The 18,323-nt window shown below is 40.0% G+C and overlaps 4 protein-coding genes across 4 annotated transcripts; 3 read left to right on the forward strand and 1 right to left on the reverse strand.

Annotated features, from left to right (window-relative positions):
- The first annotated feature begins 116 nt into the window (after nucleotides 1-116).
- LOC106422293 lies at nucleotides 117-17,923 on the forward strand. Its single transcript, XM_048740848.1, has 6 exons — nucleotides 117-217; nucleotides 330-768; nucleotides 864-1,076; nucleotides 1,167-1,520; nucleotides 1,596-1,787; nucleotides 1,951-17,923. Exons 2-6 carry the CDS (start codon nucleotides 330-332, stop codon nucleotides 2,181-2,183), a joined length of 1,431 nt encoding a protein of 476 aa, XP_048596805.1. The 5' UTR covers nucleotides 117-217; the 3' UTR covers nucleotides 2,184-17,923.
- LOC106422330 lies at nucleotides 2,252-3,947 on the forward strand. The gene is made up of 4 exons (XM_048740401.1): nucleotides 2,252-2,803; nucleotides 2,908-2,942; nucleotides 3,040-3,799; nucleotides 3,864-3,947. Exons 1-4 carry the CDS (start codon nucleotides 2,252-2,254, stop codon nucleotides 3,945-3,947), a joined length of 1,431 nt encoding a protein of 476 aa, XP_048596358.1.
- On the reverse strand, nucleotides 8,131-11,620 carry LOC106422332. The gene is made up of 8 exons (XM_048740402.1): nucleotides 10,706-11,620; nucleotides 9,921-10,610; nucleotides 9,676-9,840; nucleotides 9,440-9,565; nucleotides 9,017-9,363; nucleotides 8,824-8,974; nucleotides 8,405-8,743; nucleotides 8,131-8,337 (listed from the first exon to the last, which is right to left on the reverse strand). The coding sequence occupies exons 1-8, from the start codon at nucleotides 11,618-11,620 to the stop codon at nucleotides 8,131-8,133; spliced, it is 2,940 nt and encodes a 979-aa protein (XP_048596359.1).
- On the forward strand, nucleotides 17,493-17,967 carry BNAC09G24250D. Its single transcript, XM_022689920.2, has 2 exons — nucleotides 17,493-17,812; nucleotides 17,937-17,967. Exon 1 carries the CDS (start codon nucleotides 17,493-17,495, stop codon nucleotides 17,730-17,732), a length of 240 nt encoding a protein of 79 aa, XP_022545641.2. The 3' UTR covers nucleotides 17,733-17,812; nucleotides 17,937-17,967.
- Nucleotides 17,968-18,323: the final 356 nt, after the last annotated feature.

The following is an 18,323-nucleotide window of genomic DNA, read 5'->3' on the forward strand; positions in this document are numbered from 1 at the left end:
ATAATAACCATTGAAAAAGTAAGAACGGGAAATTGCCACGCGTACCTTATAATAAACACACATACATAGCAACATGGTTGTACTGTCTAAAATTTCTTTAAATAGCCGCGTTGCTGCAGGCCATTGCGTCCAGAATAACTTACTCACTTCCCTAAAGAAAGCAGGAAGCTGAAAATACGAGAGAAACTCTTTACTGCAGAGACAAATATCATAGTAGGTAGAAAACAATGAAGTGTACTGTTTCTGTCAATTCATTCGATCTTAACAGATCTGTTTTATCTCAATATTTCCGTAGAAACTGATTAACTAATTCTTTTGGTTTGTAATAGATGGGCCAACTTGTCAATATTCGAGCTGGCCGATGGAACAAAACTGATGAAGGCAGGTGGAAATTCGAAGAAGACAATTCAGAGGTCTATCATTATATAGTTGCACGAACCAACGAAGGATTCGAGGAGTTTACTAAACTAGTCCGTCAGCAGCTACGTATTGAAGATTTATGTCCACTCCTGGTGACATATCAGCTACCCGGATGCATGGTCCAGGATGATCCATCTGCGCACGCACCAATAACTTTATTGACGTCTGAAGACATAGAGATAATGATGAGTGTGAAAGAGTGGAAGAATGAGGTGGTAACCTGTGTCACGTACGGTGCACTCAACATAGCCAAGTACCAGTTTCTGTGCCGGAGTCCATTCACAATTGGTGATACTACATATCTAGCTGACGGTATTACGGAGGAGGTGCACTGTAGAATGATTAATTGTAAGTGCAATCATCTTTAACATTTAAATTATCATAACAACAGTATGTAATCTATTAAATACTAATTCTGACGTGCCTTTGCAACTGGTGATTAGCGATGGTAGAAGATGATGAATTCACCTGTGCTGGGAGTGTGCTGAAGCAGTTATTCAGTGAGGAGAAGTTAATTCTTGTTTATCGTTTTTCTTTTGAAATCGAAGAAGCAAGAAAATTTTTCGATCGTTTTCCAACCCCCGAAATAGGTGGTACAAGGAGAGAGACACAGAAAAGCCGGACTACTACGCAACGTAAAAAGTCACAGAACTGTGGTATTTAGGGTTTCTTCGTAGTATATCCGGTAAAATAGTTTTGTACCTCTATCACTCACTTTTGGTGGCCACTATTATATTGAAACGCAGGAACCCAAGACAAAGGTGATTACCAATGCCCATCGGATTATCCAGAAGAAGCAATAATACGTCTTAACGTAGATGAAGACGCCGCTTACTTAAATGCTGATTGGGAAGATGTGGTGGCTGGTCAACAAAATGTAGGACATGGTATTGATCCTGAATGCTATGTCACAGAAGCCACCCCACATAATCTTACTTCCCTTAGTAATGGGGATCAGAGAAGTACTTCATGTTTGAACATCAATGTTGTTGATCTCGTTACATCATCTACTGGATCAACCGGGGATGTTAATGTCACCGTAATAGGGAACACATGTTGGAATCCAATAACTGTTCCCTGGGGCGACAACAGTGATAGAGGTACAAGTTTGTCTGCACTTAACTATAGCAGAAACATGTATGTTTATTAAAAAAATTTAATGATTATACATGCAGGCGAAACATCTATGAGGCCGTCCAAAACGTTCCAGGGTGCAACCGAAGAGGAAATGACAGAACTGCTACCACAATTATACGTGAACGTAAATGATGATTCAGATATCCCACTTAGCCCAAAATTACAAACCCCTAGAAGACAATCAATCATTGGAGAAGATGATTCTGGGTCCCTAATAGTTGGGAAAAAAGGTTAGCTAAGGAAGAGGCTAAGAGAGAAATTTAAAAGTTGTGTTTCTAATCATATAACAAATTTTTCATTATAGTGAGGAAGCGTAGATTACGAGTCAATTGTGCTATTCTGCTCCAAATGTGTGTATAACAAAAATCATTAATGTAACCAATATTTCTGTAGAGGTTGGAGCTGACAACCAAAGTGATATTTACGTGGGAATGATCTTCAACTCCAGGGAAGATTTCAAGCTGCATATGGCCATGTATGCTATTAGAAATAAATTTCGACTCCGACACAGCCGGTCCTCTCCGGGTGGAATGGTTCTTACATGCTTTAGTGAGACCTGTAAGTGGCGAGTGTATGCTGTGATTCTCAAAAACACCCAGTTATATGAAATTAGGAAGTCGAGCTAAACCATTCTTGCACCGTTGACGACCGGACTGGGTACCAATCTCAAGCTACTCATACTGTCATTGGAGGGATGATGAAGGGTAAATTTGCTGGAAGAGGCGGAGGTCCCCGACCAAATGATATTCGTGAAGCCATGCAAGGTGATCATGACGTCCACATTTCATACTGGAAAGCCTGGAGGTCGAGAGAGGTAGCCTTAGACTACGCAAAAGGATCTTCCGGCGCATCATACAATTTGCTTCCCACGTACTTGGAGAAGCTAGTCATGGCTAATCCGGGAAGTATTACACAGATCCACACCGAATATGCTGACGGTATAGGCCATAGGTTCAAGTATATGTTTATGGCCTTAGCTGCTAGCATCGAAGGCTATAGATTCATGAGGAAGGTTGTTATAGTTGATGGGTCACATTTGCGAGGAAAGTATGCGGGGTGTTTGTTGACCGCTTCCGCGCAGGATGGAAACTATCAAGTGTTCCCTTTGGCAGTTGCAGTTGTTGACAGTGAGAATGACAAGGCTTGGGAATGGTTTTTCACAAAACTTTCTCAATTCATTCCCAACAATGAAGAGATTGTATTTGTCTCTGACAGACATCCATCCATATATATGGCAATTGCAAAGGTGCTCATTTTCTGATTTATATGAACTATTATATTACTACGTATGTTTGGTATAATATTCATAAGGTGTATAATACACATAACTATATGATATCGAATTGATAGAGTAAGATAGGATATGGTAACTCGAGTATAATACGGTAAATCCGGATACAAAATTAATTCTTCTCAACACGTACATGTATATCCGGCCGGGCGGCATTGCGCATGCATTTTACATTTGAAAAGAAATATAAGGACGTACTTCAAAGACAAGCATTTGGGATACCTCGTTGGAAAAGCTGCTAGGGCGTATAGGTTATCAGAGTTTTACCTTACGTTCAACGAGATTAAAAGAGTTAATCAATCATGTGCTGATTACCTCGTTGGGATAGGATTAGAACATTGGGCACGGTCACATTTTCAGGGTAACCGATACAACATTATGACCAGTAATGTGGCCGAAACTTGGAATTCAGTATTACGAGATGCAAGAGAATATCCTATCCTCTCCCTCATCGAATACATCAGGGCGAAGCTTATGACGTGGTTTGCAAAGAGAAGACAAATTAAAAGGGGAGAAGGTCAAATGGTAACGCCTCGTGTTGAAGAGATTCTCGCTGCAAATTTTGAACGGAGTGGATCCCTTTGGGTTACGATGATAGGTGAGGCGGAGTATAAGGTCCGTAACAAAGAGGGAGCCACCTTCCATGTGAATCTTAGTCAGAAAACATGTACATGCCATGAGTTTCAAGCACTCCTCATTCCTTGCACTCATGCAATTGCTGCTGCGACAAGGGCCCAAATCAGAATTGACTCGTTAGTTGACGGATGTTACAGTAGAAGCACATACACAGCAGCATACGCAAACATAATTAATCCGGTCGTTGAGTACGAAAGTATAGAGATTCTATCAAGTGACAACTCTGTTTCTGGCGTTGAAATAAATCGACCATCTAGTCGGAGGCCACCGGGAAGACCAAGGAAAAGCCGGATTCTATCGAGGGGTGAATTCCAGGTAAAGCTCTGCATTTGTAGATGTATGTACATAGACCTAATAGTAATGTAATTTTCTATTGCAGACGAGAGGACCGAAAAAGAGGACAGTTTGCAGTCGCTGCAAGGGTGGTGGTCATAACAGAGCCACTTGCAAAGTGGCAATATGAAGGTCACAGAATCAAATATAGGGGAAGGTGGAGACTCGGATGATGAAGGTGTAAGCACGATTAGGAGTGGCTAAACTGGATATCCTTAGTGTTACATATTAATGTAAACCCAAAACCAGTTTCTGGGTAGTGGACGGAGTATTTAAAATTCCCGAGTTTGTAAAATAAATAATAACATCTTCCCGCTTGTATGAAATGAGATAATATAAGCAGCAGTTGTGTCAAATATTACGTGTACAAGTCCGAATAGTATCGTTATATTTGACTGGATATAAACTTCAAAATAATTGGGGAAGGAAGATCGGAAACCCTAATCTATAATCAATACACCGAACCCAATTGTATTTAGTTTACAATGACGAAATGAATAGACACAACGCCGTCGCGTAATCCACTTAAATTAGGGTGCACCGCAACCGTTACCGATGTTCCTTATACATACACATTAAAGAGAAAATATGAACTACGGCATACGAGAGAAGAACTCACCACATCAGGCGTTCCACAACATTGACAGAAGGCATAACAAAAGAAGGCACCACAAAATAACAACAACTAGAAAAGGAGGCGACGGAACCCCCAAAAAAACCCCACAACCGGCATATAGTGCGAGAGATAAACCAAATACATAAACAACAGCTTTGTGATGACATTTGCGACAATATAGTAAACACAAAACATCACTTTTGTATCTTGGAACTTAATTTGTCGACGAGAGCAACTATCTCTGACATGTCTTTCTTCAGATCTGTAAGCTCTTCCTTCAGTCCAGTCATCACCTCCTCCATGGCTGCTAACTTCCCATTAATAACCTCTATATCCTCAATAATCGCATCGTCAGCCCACTTGAAAACATGGTTCTCACCAAAAACAACTCCGCATCTAAAAAATTTACGCCCTGGATTTTCCCTAGTTTTAGAAACTAACGCAATTGTCGTTGCTCCACACTGACACCGGCGAGGAATCCCCGGACCTAATTACATGGCCATTCCCGTTGGAATTATACTGCAGAGATCATAAATAGGAAAAACAAAAACTGTCAGATGAGAAAAACGCAAATATAACTTCAAATGGGGACGAACTACCTGATTGACTTCGATGTTTTGGTGAAAAGGAAGGACCTGGAAGTCTAGGTTTTCGGTGAACCTAAAACGCTGTGATGTGGTGCCTTTTTCAAACTCATCGTCTTTGATAATGGGCCTACCATAATAACAACGGAGACTAATGGACCACGTCAACTGCAAAGTCACTATTGAAGATATTTCCTCAAGTTATCTTACTATAGACGACTTTATGCGGATAGAATTTCAGGACAACGACATTTATAATTAAATATCGAAAAGCTGTGTTGTCATGTCAGGCAAATAGGTTATGATGGTAACCTAGCCCTAGGTACGCTGCCGCATTAAATGGAAAGATTTGCCGTAGATTTTCTCCTTTAACCTCCATCTGTAGGTGATACCGGTTTTCGAAGCCTGTAGTTTGCTCTATAAAGGGGCTTCCCCTATCATCTTCTACAACACAAAAGAAGCGACAACACCGGATACCATCTGAAGAAACTGAAAAGAAATTCAGTTGACTGGCACTTCGACACTGCTGAAGATTCGTAAAGGTGATTCTCTTCGCTTCAACAACATAATCGCCTATATTTCTTATTTACTTAGGGGACCAGTAGGTTGGATAAAGCAATAGACGTAGGACACATAAAATCTTATGTTCCGTTGGTCAGCATAAATGAGATGATATATAAATGTTTGTCTTCCTTCTCCCACTAACCGTCATTTGTAATTTCTACAGATGGCCCGTCTTGTTCGTGTATTTAAGGGACAGTGGTTGAAATCACAGCAAGGAGTGTGGACGTTCGAAGAGGATCAAACCCGCGGAGGCCGTGATATAGTCATCGGGAAAAACGAACAAGTTAACGCGCTTAAAGAGCATGTGAGGAGTGTTTTCAATCTTCGTACAGAGACGCCGATGGTTGTCACCTTTCAGCTCCCCCAATGGATGCTTGAGCCGGATGGGGGAACATGGCCACCCCATAACATCAATACCAACGCAGACATCGATATGATGATGAGCGTACATGAATGGAACGTTGAACCCAAGCTTTGCGTGATATCTGGTGCTGAAGATGTTGCCACCTACCAGTTTAGGTGCAGAGCACCTTTCACAATTGGATCTATCACTTTCCTAGGAGACGGTGTTCCAGAGGAGCAACACATGGCCTTCGTTTTAGGTATCTTCGTAAACACGGCAATCCTGTGTAACTTTAAAATAAACTGTAACAATGTTTTTTTTGCCAGATATGATAAGAGGTAACGAGATCGTCTGCAGTGACCATGTCCTAAACGAACTCTTTGATGAGCAGAAAATGGTGTTACTGTATCGTTTTTCTCAGGAGATTCAAAAAGCAAAAACCAGTCTAAACCTCAATTTAGCACCCATGGTGGAACCAGACGACCACATTGTACCTAATATTGGGAATACAGACATGGACACACATGTTGTCGCCGGAGGTGGTGTTGTCAATACTGACATCAACGCACCACCTCAAAGGTTTCATGTTCCGGTTACAAATCTCACTCAATTTGGTTCGTTTTTCTTGAACATTTTTGTCTATGTAATTATGTAACTCCACTCCCCGGAAAATCATAAACACGTACTTTATTTGTTTTGCTTTAACTTTGGGTTGGTTAGAGTGAATAAATTGCCATAGAGAACCCTAACCTTTAATCGTCTTGTAGGGTCTCATTCCTGCAACACGGGTGCATACATGAGGGCCTCTCTTCCTCCAACAACGTATGACCGACATTATTATACACCACAATGGGGAAACATGGACGTTACAGGAATGTATTGGGACAACTTAATGTCATCCAGATATGCAGTCGACTTGCAGAGAATCTATGGAGTTCCGGGATCTGAGTACGTTGGATACGGCACAAATGACCTCACCATCGGAAACCCTATTCAGCCACATCTTCAAGCTTCCCCTAGGGGTCCACTTGTGCAGGGATACGAGGTTCCTATAGAAGTTTTGTCCACCGCTTCGTCGACTGAGTTGAAGGAGGTTCATGAAAATGGACGTAACCTGAACACTTCAAAACTAAGCGGAGGAGGAGATCCCGTAGCTGTTGAAAAAGGTTTAACAGCAATTTTACAAAATTCATCCCAAAAAATTCAAATATTTTACATACTAACAGAGGACAATACGTACAACTGTGTATGCTTTTATACTTACATCGAGTTATTCATTTAATGACTGAAAGGTGAATCCTCCAACCACCCCGTACGTGGAACGCATGCGGAGTTTGAGGTTGGGGTTAATGTTGAAGCCGGAGAGGGCATGGCAGATGATGAAGGAAATGGTGGACGCTCCTCTGCAGATTGAAGAATCTGGACACCAATATGTTTAATAACTACGTCAAACACTGCTGTGTTATATTTAAACCCTTTTGGCACTGTTTAATATTATCTTAAGCTTGGGATGTAAGGTTCAGCAGGGGAGCTCTTTAGTTTTTGGATGTATTATATTAGCTCCAATGGTGTACTGGTTGTTTTGTATGAAGTCGAATGTATGAAATGAAACAATAGTAAGTTGCCTTAATAGTAAACCTGGACTTCGAACTCTTTAACAACGCCGAAAAAAGCAGATATTTTACGAAAGAAATAGCTAATATACGCAATAGCTGGATATTCTCATGTTTGCAAAATAATGTTGACCAAGCACCAGTGTAAATGGATGGTTGAAGGTGAGAAAATTATTCCTATACGTTAAGATTCTTTAATCGCCAAAACATTAACCCAACGAAACCAAAACAGAGAAGACATTAGTCATTGCCAAAGTAAATGGCATGAGTAATTCTAAAATGATGGGAAACAAATGCTTTAGAATAAGATCCCTACGGCACGCAAAAAACGACATTGAACCATGGCCGAGAAGACAACAATGCTAAACCATTCATAACGGTTATCATGAAGAAATTAAACATACGTTTATAACTTCATAACATCCATACAATGTTCCTCAACTTAAAGTTAAAACTCACAGAACATAAATTCGAACAAAGTTACATTGATTAAACTGTTTGATAGAAAGGCAGTTAAATTAACCGTGGTGATTGGGATACAACCGGGTATCGCGAGGCGTCGATGAAGTTGAATGGACAAAGTAAGAAACGTACTACAACTTCTTATGAAACTCGTAGATAAGTATCGCAGCCTTACGTGCTTCCGCTGGAATGACAGTTGGCGTGAGAGACCTACACACATCGAAACCAAACAACGCATGTGTTTGCATAAACAGACAGGCGGTCAACGCAGAATCCGCTGGATTTGTGTTTTGCGACAGGCCTTTCATTCTTTCCACGACCATTTCGTTCCCATTAACCTGCTCCACGATCCCTATACGTTTCAATAGATAAGGAAACATATGAGAGATCGGATAGCTCCTTCACCAAAGCGTCGTCCATAATAACATCCATGTTAGAATCGAAAACAAATATCTTCGAAGAGCGGATATCAACACAAAGGCCAACCCAGTGCTTCCGATCGACGTTGAACGGAATGTAGAACCTGCCTACTTCAATTTCTCTGCTATAACTCTTTGAAACCAAATCGACCATTGCATTACTGAAAACATAACCTTCCTTGGACTTTGTTTTTTTAAACCTAGGATAATTCCTTGATAGCAAACACTGAAGACGACTGTCCAGAAACACAGGTGCGGTATCGCCTCCACCCAACGCTTCCTTCTTGAAGGTAGAAGCAACAAGCCTTGTAAGAATATCCAAGACCTGTATTTGAAAAAGTTATCCAGAGATGAGAATTAGACAGTTTTAAAAAATATTTATTTGGGGAACAACAGTGTACGTACTCTGCCAGGAAGGAATCTCTTCCGTTCTCCTATATCAATCAAGTCCTTCCCCGTTACAGACAGCCCCCCAACATTGAATACACTAGAAAGAAGTGTGAGTGAGGAAACGGCACATACGATACAAATGTCTATGTCTGCAACCGTATGTGAACTATATAATTATAGGAAATAAAAGTACACATTGAGTTAATACCAGTCTTTCTTCAGTAGCATCTTCAGCCGCGTATACTTCTCACAAATCTCAGAATAGTCGGAGGGACTGTTCACAAAATGTTGCTCTTCACGAGCCCGATTCAAGATTACGGCCCCACAGTGGTAGTCATTGATAAGTTGGGGAGGAATGTGCCTCAACCGCTTGCTTTTACGGCATATAAAACTATCTTCATTATCACCCACCTCTGCTTCAATGTCATCTTCAGCTTTCTTACTTTTGTTTTTTTCTCCCAATTCCACTATATCTGATTGCACCACCGTGCGAAGTTCCTGAGTTAGGCCAAGTGAGAAAGAAGGAATCTCAGGTTCTCGAGGAAGGTGGGCCGCCTACAGTTACGATCTTTTAATATCTTCAATATATCAGACATTTGAATAACAAAAATGGAAAAATTTCGAATTTTACATTCTGTCTGCCGCTATCGTGGGTCTGGCTCTGAGCGGAAAGAGATGCCTGATGAACCTGTTCACGCACTCCGCAAGCAACCGAACCACTCTTGCGAGGCTCCAACGCAGAAAGCGAGACTAATCCCTGCAATACACAAACATATCCAATTTATAACAAAATTAACTGGATTTATGCGAGAAGGTTGGTGAAGGTCTACTGATGCAGTACAAAAATAGAAAATGCAGATTAATAACAATGACAGTGAACAGCTTTACATCTGAAACATGCAGAGATAGCCGTCTCGCAGAGGTTGGCTTCTCTGACTGCAGACTGCGGGACACATTGAGACGCATGTTTTCTGGTGCTTCTCCGCCGACAAATTTTTGACGTTCCTGCCTACGAGACTCAGCCTCAGATCCCTAAAAGTAAGCCAATTACGTTGTAAAAGCAGTTTTCACAAGCGGTTTCAATATACCACAACACCATTACTGGCACTTACTTGCCACCGTTTTCTTGAAGCTGGGGGAGTTGAGTAATGACTAAGATTTCCCATGACATCGTCAACTATATCCTCGTTCGAACCGAGCATAGCAGGGGTGGAGTATTGACGAACATCTCTCCTTCCCACTCCATTAGCTGCTGGTGGACTCCTATTTGTAGGGACTTCTCCACTCGCACCTTCAAGACCAACTGCGGTGGGGTGTACACCTTCGACTGGGGCCTTACGAAATTCTTTAGGGAAGCAAGCTAGGATTTCCGTTTTAAAATTCCGGAGCATTGCCTCAACAGTAGCAACAACAGAAGACTGATAAGCGAAACCACTCGAAGAGATCTCCTTTACGGATGCAACAGCAGCAGCAATAGTCGCATCGATCCGATCTATCTCAGGTCTGAGGACTGAATTAATAAGAGATTTCATTTTCGCTTCCTCAGGTCGGTGTACAGCTACGTCCTTATGCTTCTGGTTTTGCGGTTTTCTTTTTCCCCCGTCTTTAACATTCGCACGCATCCTCTCAACATCCACTTTACTGACCCCACCTCGAAACATTTCCTTACGAATAAGCTGATTCTTCGATATAATGCGCACCAAGTTCTCAACTTTGGCATCTACAACATCATCCGACCAGTTAACCAAAGAATCGTTCACTGGCGTTCGAGGATCTGCTGGAATAATGCTCGTCACCTTTGCCTAACATAACATTCAACAAATAATAAAGAAGTTATAATGAATCTGCTACGGTTAGTTTCATTAGTGGTTACAGAAAGAAAGAGTAAGTTCCCAACCTCAGCTTTCCTATCAACTTCCCGAGCATGGCTAGGACACAATGTCTGCTTCTTAGTCTGACTGGCATGACGATCTGCGTTCTCATCGTCGCTGTCCGATTCTGACGAGGAACAAGCTTCTTGAACGACTTCCGTCAGAGCAGGAACCGCTTCAACGATAACTAGTTGGAGCGCAAGCGCAAACCCTTTCAACGCAATTGTGTTTTGCGATAGAGATATCTCATCTCTCTTTTTGATACTTGTCATCAACATATCAAAAGCTAGTCTCCCCCACGGGAAGGCAAAGAACTCTTCCATATCGACTAGCATCTCAGCGTATTCCTTCAACATCTTCATCCGGAGATTAGTAGACAGCAAAACAGAAGACACAATTGCAAGGCAAGCGAGTTTCATCCAGATATCTTTGTCGGTTACGGTTTTTTTCCTAAGCATCTTAACCGCCCTAGAAACTCTCATTTCTTCTACTCTTCCAAAGATCTCTGGCCAGTACGGTTTCTCATTGATGTGTTTCTTCCTCTTGGACTTTGCTTTCTTTGGGAATTCACCACAAGGAAGACCGGTAACAATGGCAAACTCTCGGAGGGAAAATCTAATTGGTTTGCCGGCAAAGCGAAACCAAGCTTCGTGCTTTTTCTCTACTTTTAGTTGCCTTGAGAGAAGATATCTAGCAAATCTACCGGAAAACCCGGGTTTCTCTGCGATTTCTACCAACTTTCCGAAAGATGTTGACCGGAGGAACTGGATCTCTTCATCCTCCAGTGCATCGAGAATTGTGTTTATCGCACGCGAAGACTGGTAAGTAAGAACCCTAACACCGACGGGTTCTTCACCCTCGGCGAACATCATTTCCGGTAACGGACCGGTAACTTCATCGTCGCCTTCTACAGGAATTTCACCGAGCCGTGAAGACTCCATGTCAATTACGTTTACAAACTTTGTGGGAGAGTTGAGAGAGAAAGTGATGTTGACACTGTTAACAACTCTTTCTGGGATAGTAATGAGAGAAAGCGAACGGCCTAGAAAACTCATGAGACGACAATATATTAAAGGCTACAGTTTTCTGATAAGGGTTGGTTTTTTGCATGTATACGAAAGTACATTTTCTTTTTCTTCCAATAAGATTCCATCATTACTACAAAGCGTGTTCTACCGCTTTCTACCGGTTGTCTGAAGCGCTACAACTTCTCGAATATCTCGTAAAATAGGGGCATTTTCGGTATTTAGAAAAAGCGAACAGTTGAATATCCAGTTACCTAATTTACGCCTCCTCTATGTATATGTACTGCAAAAACCCAAAAAAATAACACCAAAGCGAAAACTAAGAGAGAGAGACTGGAGAAAGAGAAACGAGTTTGTAGTTCAAAAAAATAAAAATATCGAGTTTGTAGTTCAAAAAAATAAAAATATCTAAAGTAAAGCCAGTTAGTTGCTCTCTTATATTATTGCTTGAATTCTCTGAAGTTGTAAGCAGGCACGGCTCAAGAAATAAGTGGGCCATGTGCCATATAATACTTTTCCTGCTATGTTTGTATATGACTGTAAAAATCGGACCTTTTTCTTTGTAAGAATTTTAGAATTTAGAACCATAACTCTATGAAAAAATTGTAATGAAAAATTGAGGATCTTGTGCATTTGTACATTGGGCACACCCACAAAACCGACACTGGTTGTAAGCCCAAAAATATTGAACAGATCAAAGATGTGGCTTGCAGTGCAGGGGAACGAGAAGATTGCAATCTTGGAGTTATTACGCTTTCACAAAAAAAAGAGAGAGTATATTCAAGTAATGGAAACACTCGACTATATATACAAGAAGACCTAAATGATTTTAGGTTAGCCGTTTTCAGAGAGAATAGAGCGCTCAAGCAATAAGAACATGATTTGAGGTTTGGTGAGTGAGATTCTTGTGAGAGAAGCGAGTGTTGTTGCTTTAGGATATATTGGATAGCTAAGAATTGGTCAGACGTGATACAAGAGTTGTGTGTGGTCACATAAATTTGATTGAACAAGACTGTTAAGTTTGTTCCACGAAAGAAAATAACGCGTCTAAATTCAACTCAAAGGCGAGATCAACCATCTTTTCCGCAGTAGACATTGATCAGTTCAAGATCATACATGGATCTGAATCAGCAAAAGCTGCCTGTGATATTCTTGTCAACTACTTTGAAGGTTATACAACTGTTAAAAGTACTCGTCTAGACCATCTAGCTACCAGGTTTGAAAATCTAAGTATGGGTGAATATGTGTCGTTGGGAAGTTTCACTGCAAAATTAAACACTTTAGAAAATGAAACATCTTTCTTTGGAAAGAAGTACAATAAGAGGAAGTTAGTCAAGAAACTCATCAGATGTCTTCCAATAAGATTTGAAGCTTGTAAGGCAGTGATTAAAGTGACTATGAAATCAGATGAGATTAAGTTTGATAAACTGGTGGGACTACTCATGGCCTCTGAGTTGGAACAAGCTGAAGACAATCCAACTCCAGTCAAAAGAATTGCCTTTACAGAAAATCACAAGGATGAAAGAGTTAAATATTGGAGGAACATGTGAGTCTGATGGCATAGAATTTCAACAGTCTGGTGAAGAGATTTGATAAAGGACTAACAAAAAATAATAGAAGATTCAAAAGAAGTAGTCAAAATGAGAATACTCGTCCAAGTGAAGATTGGAGTGACTAGAAAAAGGATATGCAGTGTCATGAATGTGAGGGATATGTACATTTTAAATCAGACTGTCTTTCATTAAAGAGAAGATAGCTAAGATGCAAAAAATGTAAAATGTTTGGGCATATCAAATCTGAATGCCCATGGTCACAAAAAGGCAAAGAGAAATCATTCCTCTGTTTAGTTATACAGAGTCTGAAGATGACCAAGATGATCAAGATATTCTACTGAACTTTGTGGCACTGGTAGGTTTGGAAAATTCATCATCAGACGAAGATACCACAGATTCTGAAGATGAATGGGAAATAGATGTCAAAAAGGAATATCGAGAATTTTATATCAGTGGGTCAAGCTGAGTCATGAAAATCTACAACTCCTCAAGTATACATTTATGCTTAAGGCTCAAATCAACATTCTGAAGATAGACTCAAAGCCATCTGGTGATAAAGGAAATAATGTGTCAGAATCCATGGACACTAAGAAATTGCACATGATTTTGCTGAAGAAAAACTCAAGAATCAAGTATTAGAAGATTGAATTGCACAGATGTTGAAAGCTTACACCGAAGAGCAAGCTAAAGCTCGAAGTCTTGAACATGACCTATGTGAGAATCATAAGAAGATCTGAATGATAAGTACTGGAACCAAAAGTTTGGATCAATTTTGAGCGGTAGGACAACCACCAAACACCAACTGGGGATTAGGATACACTGGTGTAGAATCAACATATATTGTATTTATCTCAGCTAAGATCAAACTCCAAGAGAACCACAAAACATTTTAGATAGGAGAATTTTCTACGAAGGACTTGGAAAACGGATAGTCGAAGGGTCAACTGAGGTAAAAAGACAAGAGCAAGCTTACACTGAAGTAAGAAGCCAAGAGTACTGCAACATGATTGCGAAAGAAAAAATTTCTCATTGGAAAAGAAAAGACGAAAGATTGATGGTAAAAAAACAACCAAGCTGAACCAGTGGATCAACAACACATAGGAGACAGAGGATGTTTCATGTGTGGAAGATTATGACACATAAAAGCATATATTATTATCAGTTTCTCAAGAAAATTCGTAAAGCATGGAGATCTGTTTCTCAGAAAAATTTGTCAAGCATGGAGATCTAGCAAGTGTTTTCCTTAAAAATAAGAGGTTTGGGAAGATATGTATCCAAATCAAAATCAATCACCAAGGATAGAAGACAATCTGTAATCATGTGACCCTTGATGGCCTTACGTGTGATTGTGAAGACCCTATGGAAACTGCATATACATTCGGTAAAACATAGACATTAGATGCTTGGTATTTAGACAGTGGGTTCTCATGACACATGACTGAGAAAAATGACATTTTTTGAAGACATTCCAACAGTAAAAGGAAAAGATTAATGGAATTGGGTCTAGTAACATTTCAGAGCAACCATGACTAATTAATGTATGTATGTTGAAGGACTCAGATCAAATATCATAAGTATAAGTCAATTATTTGATGAAGGATTGACAGTAGTTTTCATAACAACACAGTGTAAAGCATTCAACGAAAAAGTGAAAATCTTTGGTGTTCGCTATGGAAACAATTGCTACATTTGGGATGCATAATACCTTTAATCTACTGAAGAGACCATGCAATAAACATGTGTAAAGACCAAAACTCACAAGGATAGTTCATGTAATGATTCAATAAATGAGGAACTTAAGTAGTTGGTTAGATTTTAAACTCTGGAGTCCACAATCCTACATAGATGTTTACACAGTGCTACGATCACTTTTGAAAAGCAATACATGGATGAATCTGAGAGACCAATAAGATCTTATGATGATCTGGAGAGTGGCAGAGTTAGATACACGCTGTAGATGAACATGACAGCTGAGTTGATTGTGAGAACATTGGCAAATGAGCATAAGTTGAGTTTAACTGGAGAAAGGACATAGAACATTATATGTGTACTCAAAGCATGACTAGAGGATTCGTTGTAGAATCAAGAAAACTAATCAATGTCAGAGATAGTCTCAAGAGGGTGGTGCAATGCAACAAAGATATACTTGTGAGCTTGTTAGCCATCTCGGTTTTGACCCGAGATGCGTCTTGAGACCTGTCGTGGTGCGCAACTGGGGCGTTACGCTCTATGAGCGGGGGTGAATCGTAAAATCCTAATTTCTGGTATATGTAGAACGGCTTAAGAGAATTGATTTGACTATATATATCACTAAAGTGCCCTTACTTTTTCAGGCACACATCTAGTTAAAACTCCATTGTTAAACGTGATTGAGCTGGAATAATGGAAGTATGGGGGATCTACCGAAAAGTCATTCGCGGTATGTATGAGTGAGGCTAAAACATGGGGAAAGGTCATGCGGTGATTGCAGGGTCAGTAAACAATACTTTCGAGTCTCCAAAATATTAACGCATCGTCCGTCGCATGGAATGGGGCCCACGGACCGAGTGAGTGGGTGTAGGAGGCCCAATAGACGTGGGCGGTCACAGTGTTACAAGTGGTATCAGAGCCGAACCCACACGATTGTAGAGTCAATTGAGGTCTCACACTAACATGGGTAACGATTTTGGGGCATAACAGGCACACGTCCATTTAGAACGTGATTCGCGATATCGTGTGAGTGAGGCCAAAGCACGGAGAAATGTCATGTGGTGATTGCAGGGTAAGTAAGCATGACTAATGATCCTCCAAAAAATTCACGCACCTTCCATCGCAAAGGATGGGCCCATGGGCCGAGTAAGCAGAAGAGTTTTTTTAGAGAGAAAGAAAGTTAATTTAACTTTGCTATACTTTCTCTGTAGTCTCTGAAAATCTTTTTCAACTTTTCATTTGTATGGCTTTGGTGGTTCTCTTAGCACCGGAGCCGTCCTCTCTTTTCCTTTTTCTTTGTTTTGTGTTGTGACTTTATTGGTTTGCTATGTTTGGATCTGTTTGATTAACCGTGTAGATGTTCAAAGCAAGGATCTATCTTAATGTGGTCGAAAATCTAAATCTGATCGGGTTCATCTACAATTTTCTCTTGGTAGTTTTGGACCCTCTACATCGTCGGTGTGACTATCTTTGATCCTTAGTTTTCCTTATTTCATTTGCATGTGTTTTATTCCTTTTGGGTGGACCAGATTATTGCAGGTTTTCAGTTTTGATGTTTCTCAGTTGGGTTGTTTGTCTCCTTTTATCTTTGTCAAATTTTTGGTTTCTCTCATGTTCATCTCCGCAAATGGATCGACCCGCTCCTTGTCATTTCCTAAGAGATTAGTTTGAGATCTCTTCTCTTCATGGCGCTTCTTTGTGGTGGTTCTAAGTTGCTTCATACCCAACGACGCCTTTCTAGTTGTTCGTTGGATAAGGAAACCTTTAGTCTACCGCTTACTATTCCACTATAGAAGGTTTCGATTGTCAAAATGCTGTTGATAACTTCCATTAAATATTCTTAAGATTCTAGGTTTAAGGTTACTGTTCTGCATTTTCACCTTTGTGTTTGTAAGTAGAGGTTAACAATTGTAATTGGAATATAATTATGTGTTTTAGTCCAATGCATGTGTGTTGTGGTTAGTTTCAGGGGACACTTTTGTCGTCTGCCGGCTTCATTGTTTGAACAAGTGATCACTGACATGCTGAAAACAAAACACGTCACTTAAATCCACTAAATCATTTTCAATATAAAATTATATTTTTTGTTTCTAAAATACAGTTGGCTTTGCTATAGTTTTACTCTAATTTCTATTTTTAAAAAGTAGAGTCAAAAACAGAAACAAAAGTTTAAAAAATATTTAAAATTTTAAATAATAATTTTGATATTCCAAAATAAAATATAAATAAAATTTTGAACTAAAAAATGTTTGTTTTCAAAAAAAGAAGAAGATAAAACTATTTTTTTAACTATTTATACACAGTAGTTATGTATATTTTTATATTTATAAAGTAAGGGTATAATAATTTGATCTCTTTAATAAAATCTTTTTTTTTTGTTATTCTTCTTGTGTATTTTTTGGTCCAAAAAACTTATTTTAGGGTCTTTTGGAATATTTCCCTTAAATAATATTACTGCCTAATTACATATTCTCGTTTTATGGTATATTTCTCCATCGCGCATCTCTCTCCCCCAAACACGATCTTCTTAAACGAATCGAGAAGCCATGGATAACAGCAGCAGCATCAACTCCACCGCGTCCAATCTGAGCACTGCTTCCTTCGAAAAGATCGATCAGGCGGCGAGCTGGGTGGGCACAACCGTCATATCCGCCTTCTTCGCCTCCCTCGAGCGTTGCTCCTGCGTTAATCTATCAACCTCCGACGATGATGACGAAGACGACGACGAATCCCACAGCCGTCCCCTTGCTCTCTCCCCCGCTCCTCACCCAGACGACATTGTTTAGCTACTCCGCTAATCCCTTTCACGGGTTCTGTTTCTCCTAATCAGATCTGGATGCATGCTTCTCAGAACTTTTGATTGATTGTATATGCCTTATTCCTTGCTTCTTCTTCTTTCTTGATCCCACAAGTCTATTTTATATCATTTTTCTTTTCAGCTCTTTATTTTATATATCATTCTGAGAGTTATTGCTTATCTCTGACTCTAGGATCAATATGAGAGTTTAAATTTGCGCATAAGTTCTTCCAAACCTTATCATTTGATCATTTATTGTTGGGAACAAGAGGGAAACAGCAGCACCAAGTTCTGAGGAGCTGGCAATCACTATATCATCCACATACACCAAGACTGCATAGGCAAGTGCCAGTTGTGTAGAATAATTATTTGTTTTATGATTGCAATCAGATAGAAAGCCTCAAGGGCGCAGCCATATTCTAAGCGCTCAAACTATTTGATTGAAGAAATCCTCCTCTAGCTGTTCGGGGTCAAGGACTCCTTCCCCTTCTTCAAACTCTGATAGACGAATCTCTGATCAACCATAGAACCTTGTTTGCGTATTAATCGACCTTTTAAGTGTTTTGAGTTTTCTTTTCGT

The sequence above is a fragment of the Brassica napus genome, chromosome A9 (genome assembly GCF_020379485.1).
Source record: "Brassica napus cultivar Da-Ae chromosome A9, Da-Ae, whole genome shotgun sequence".
NCBI classification, from domain to species: Eukaryota; Viridiplantae; Streptophyta; class Magnoliopsida; order Brassicales; family Brassicaceae; genus Brassica; species Brassica napus.

Bases quoted from the DNA above. Each gene is read 5' to 3' on its own strand.
- LOC106422293 (XM_048740848.1), top strand. From the start codon at position 330: ATGGGCCAACTTGTCAATATTCGAGCTGGCCGATGGAACAAAACTGAT. The intron at 1,521-1,595 runs GTACAAGTTTGT...TTATACATGCAG, and splicing joins GGGCGACAACAGTGATAGAG to GCGAAACATCTATGAGGCCG. The intron at 1,788-1,950 runs GTTAGCTAAGGA...ATATTTCTGTAG, and splicing joins CCTAATAGTTGGGAAAAAAG to AGGTTGGAGCTGACAACCAA.
- LOC106422332 (XM_048740402.1), bottom strand. From the start codon at position 11,620: ATGGAGTCTTCACGGCTCGGTGAAATTCCTGTAGAAGGCGACGATGAA. The intron at 9,841-9,920 runs GTAAGTGCCAGT...GCTTACTTTTAG, and splicing joins CTTCAAGAAAACGGTGGCAA to GGATCTGAGGCTGAGTCTCG. The intron at 8,338-8,404 runs GTGAAGGAGCTA...ATCGTGGAGCAG, and splicing joins TTATTATGGACGACGCTTTG to GTTAATGGGAACGAAATGGT.
- LOC106422330 (XM_048740401.1), top strand. From the start codon at position 2,252: ATGATGAAGGGTAAATTTGCTGGAAGAGGCGGAGGTCCCCGACCAAAT. The intron at 2,804-2,907 runs GTGCTCATTTTC...TCGAATTGATAG, and splicing joins TATATATGGCAATTGCAAAG to AGTAAGATAGGATATGGTAA. The intron at 3,800-3,863 runs GTAAAGCTCTGC...TTTCTATTGCAG, and splicing joins TATCGAGGGGTGAATTCCAG to ACGAGAGGACCGAAAAAGAG.
- BNAC09G24250D (XM_022689920.2), top strand. From the start codon at position 17,493: ATGGATAACAGCAGCAGCATCAACTCCACCGCGTCCAATCTGAGCACT.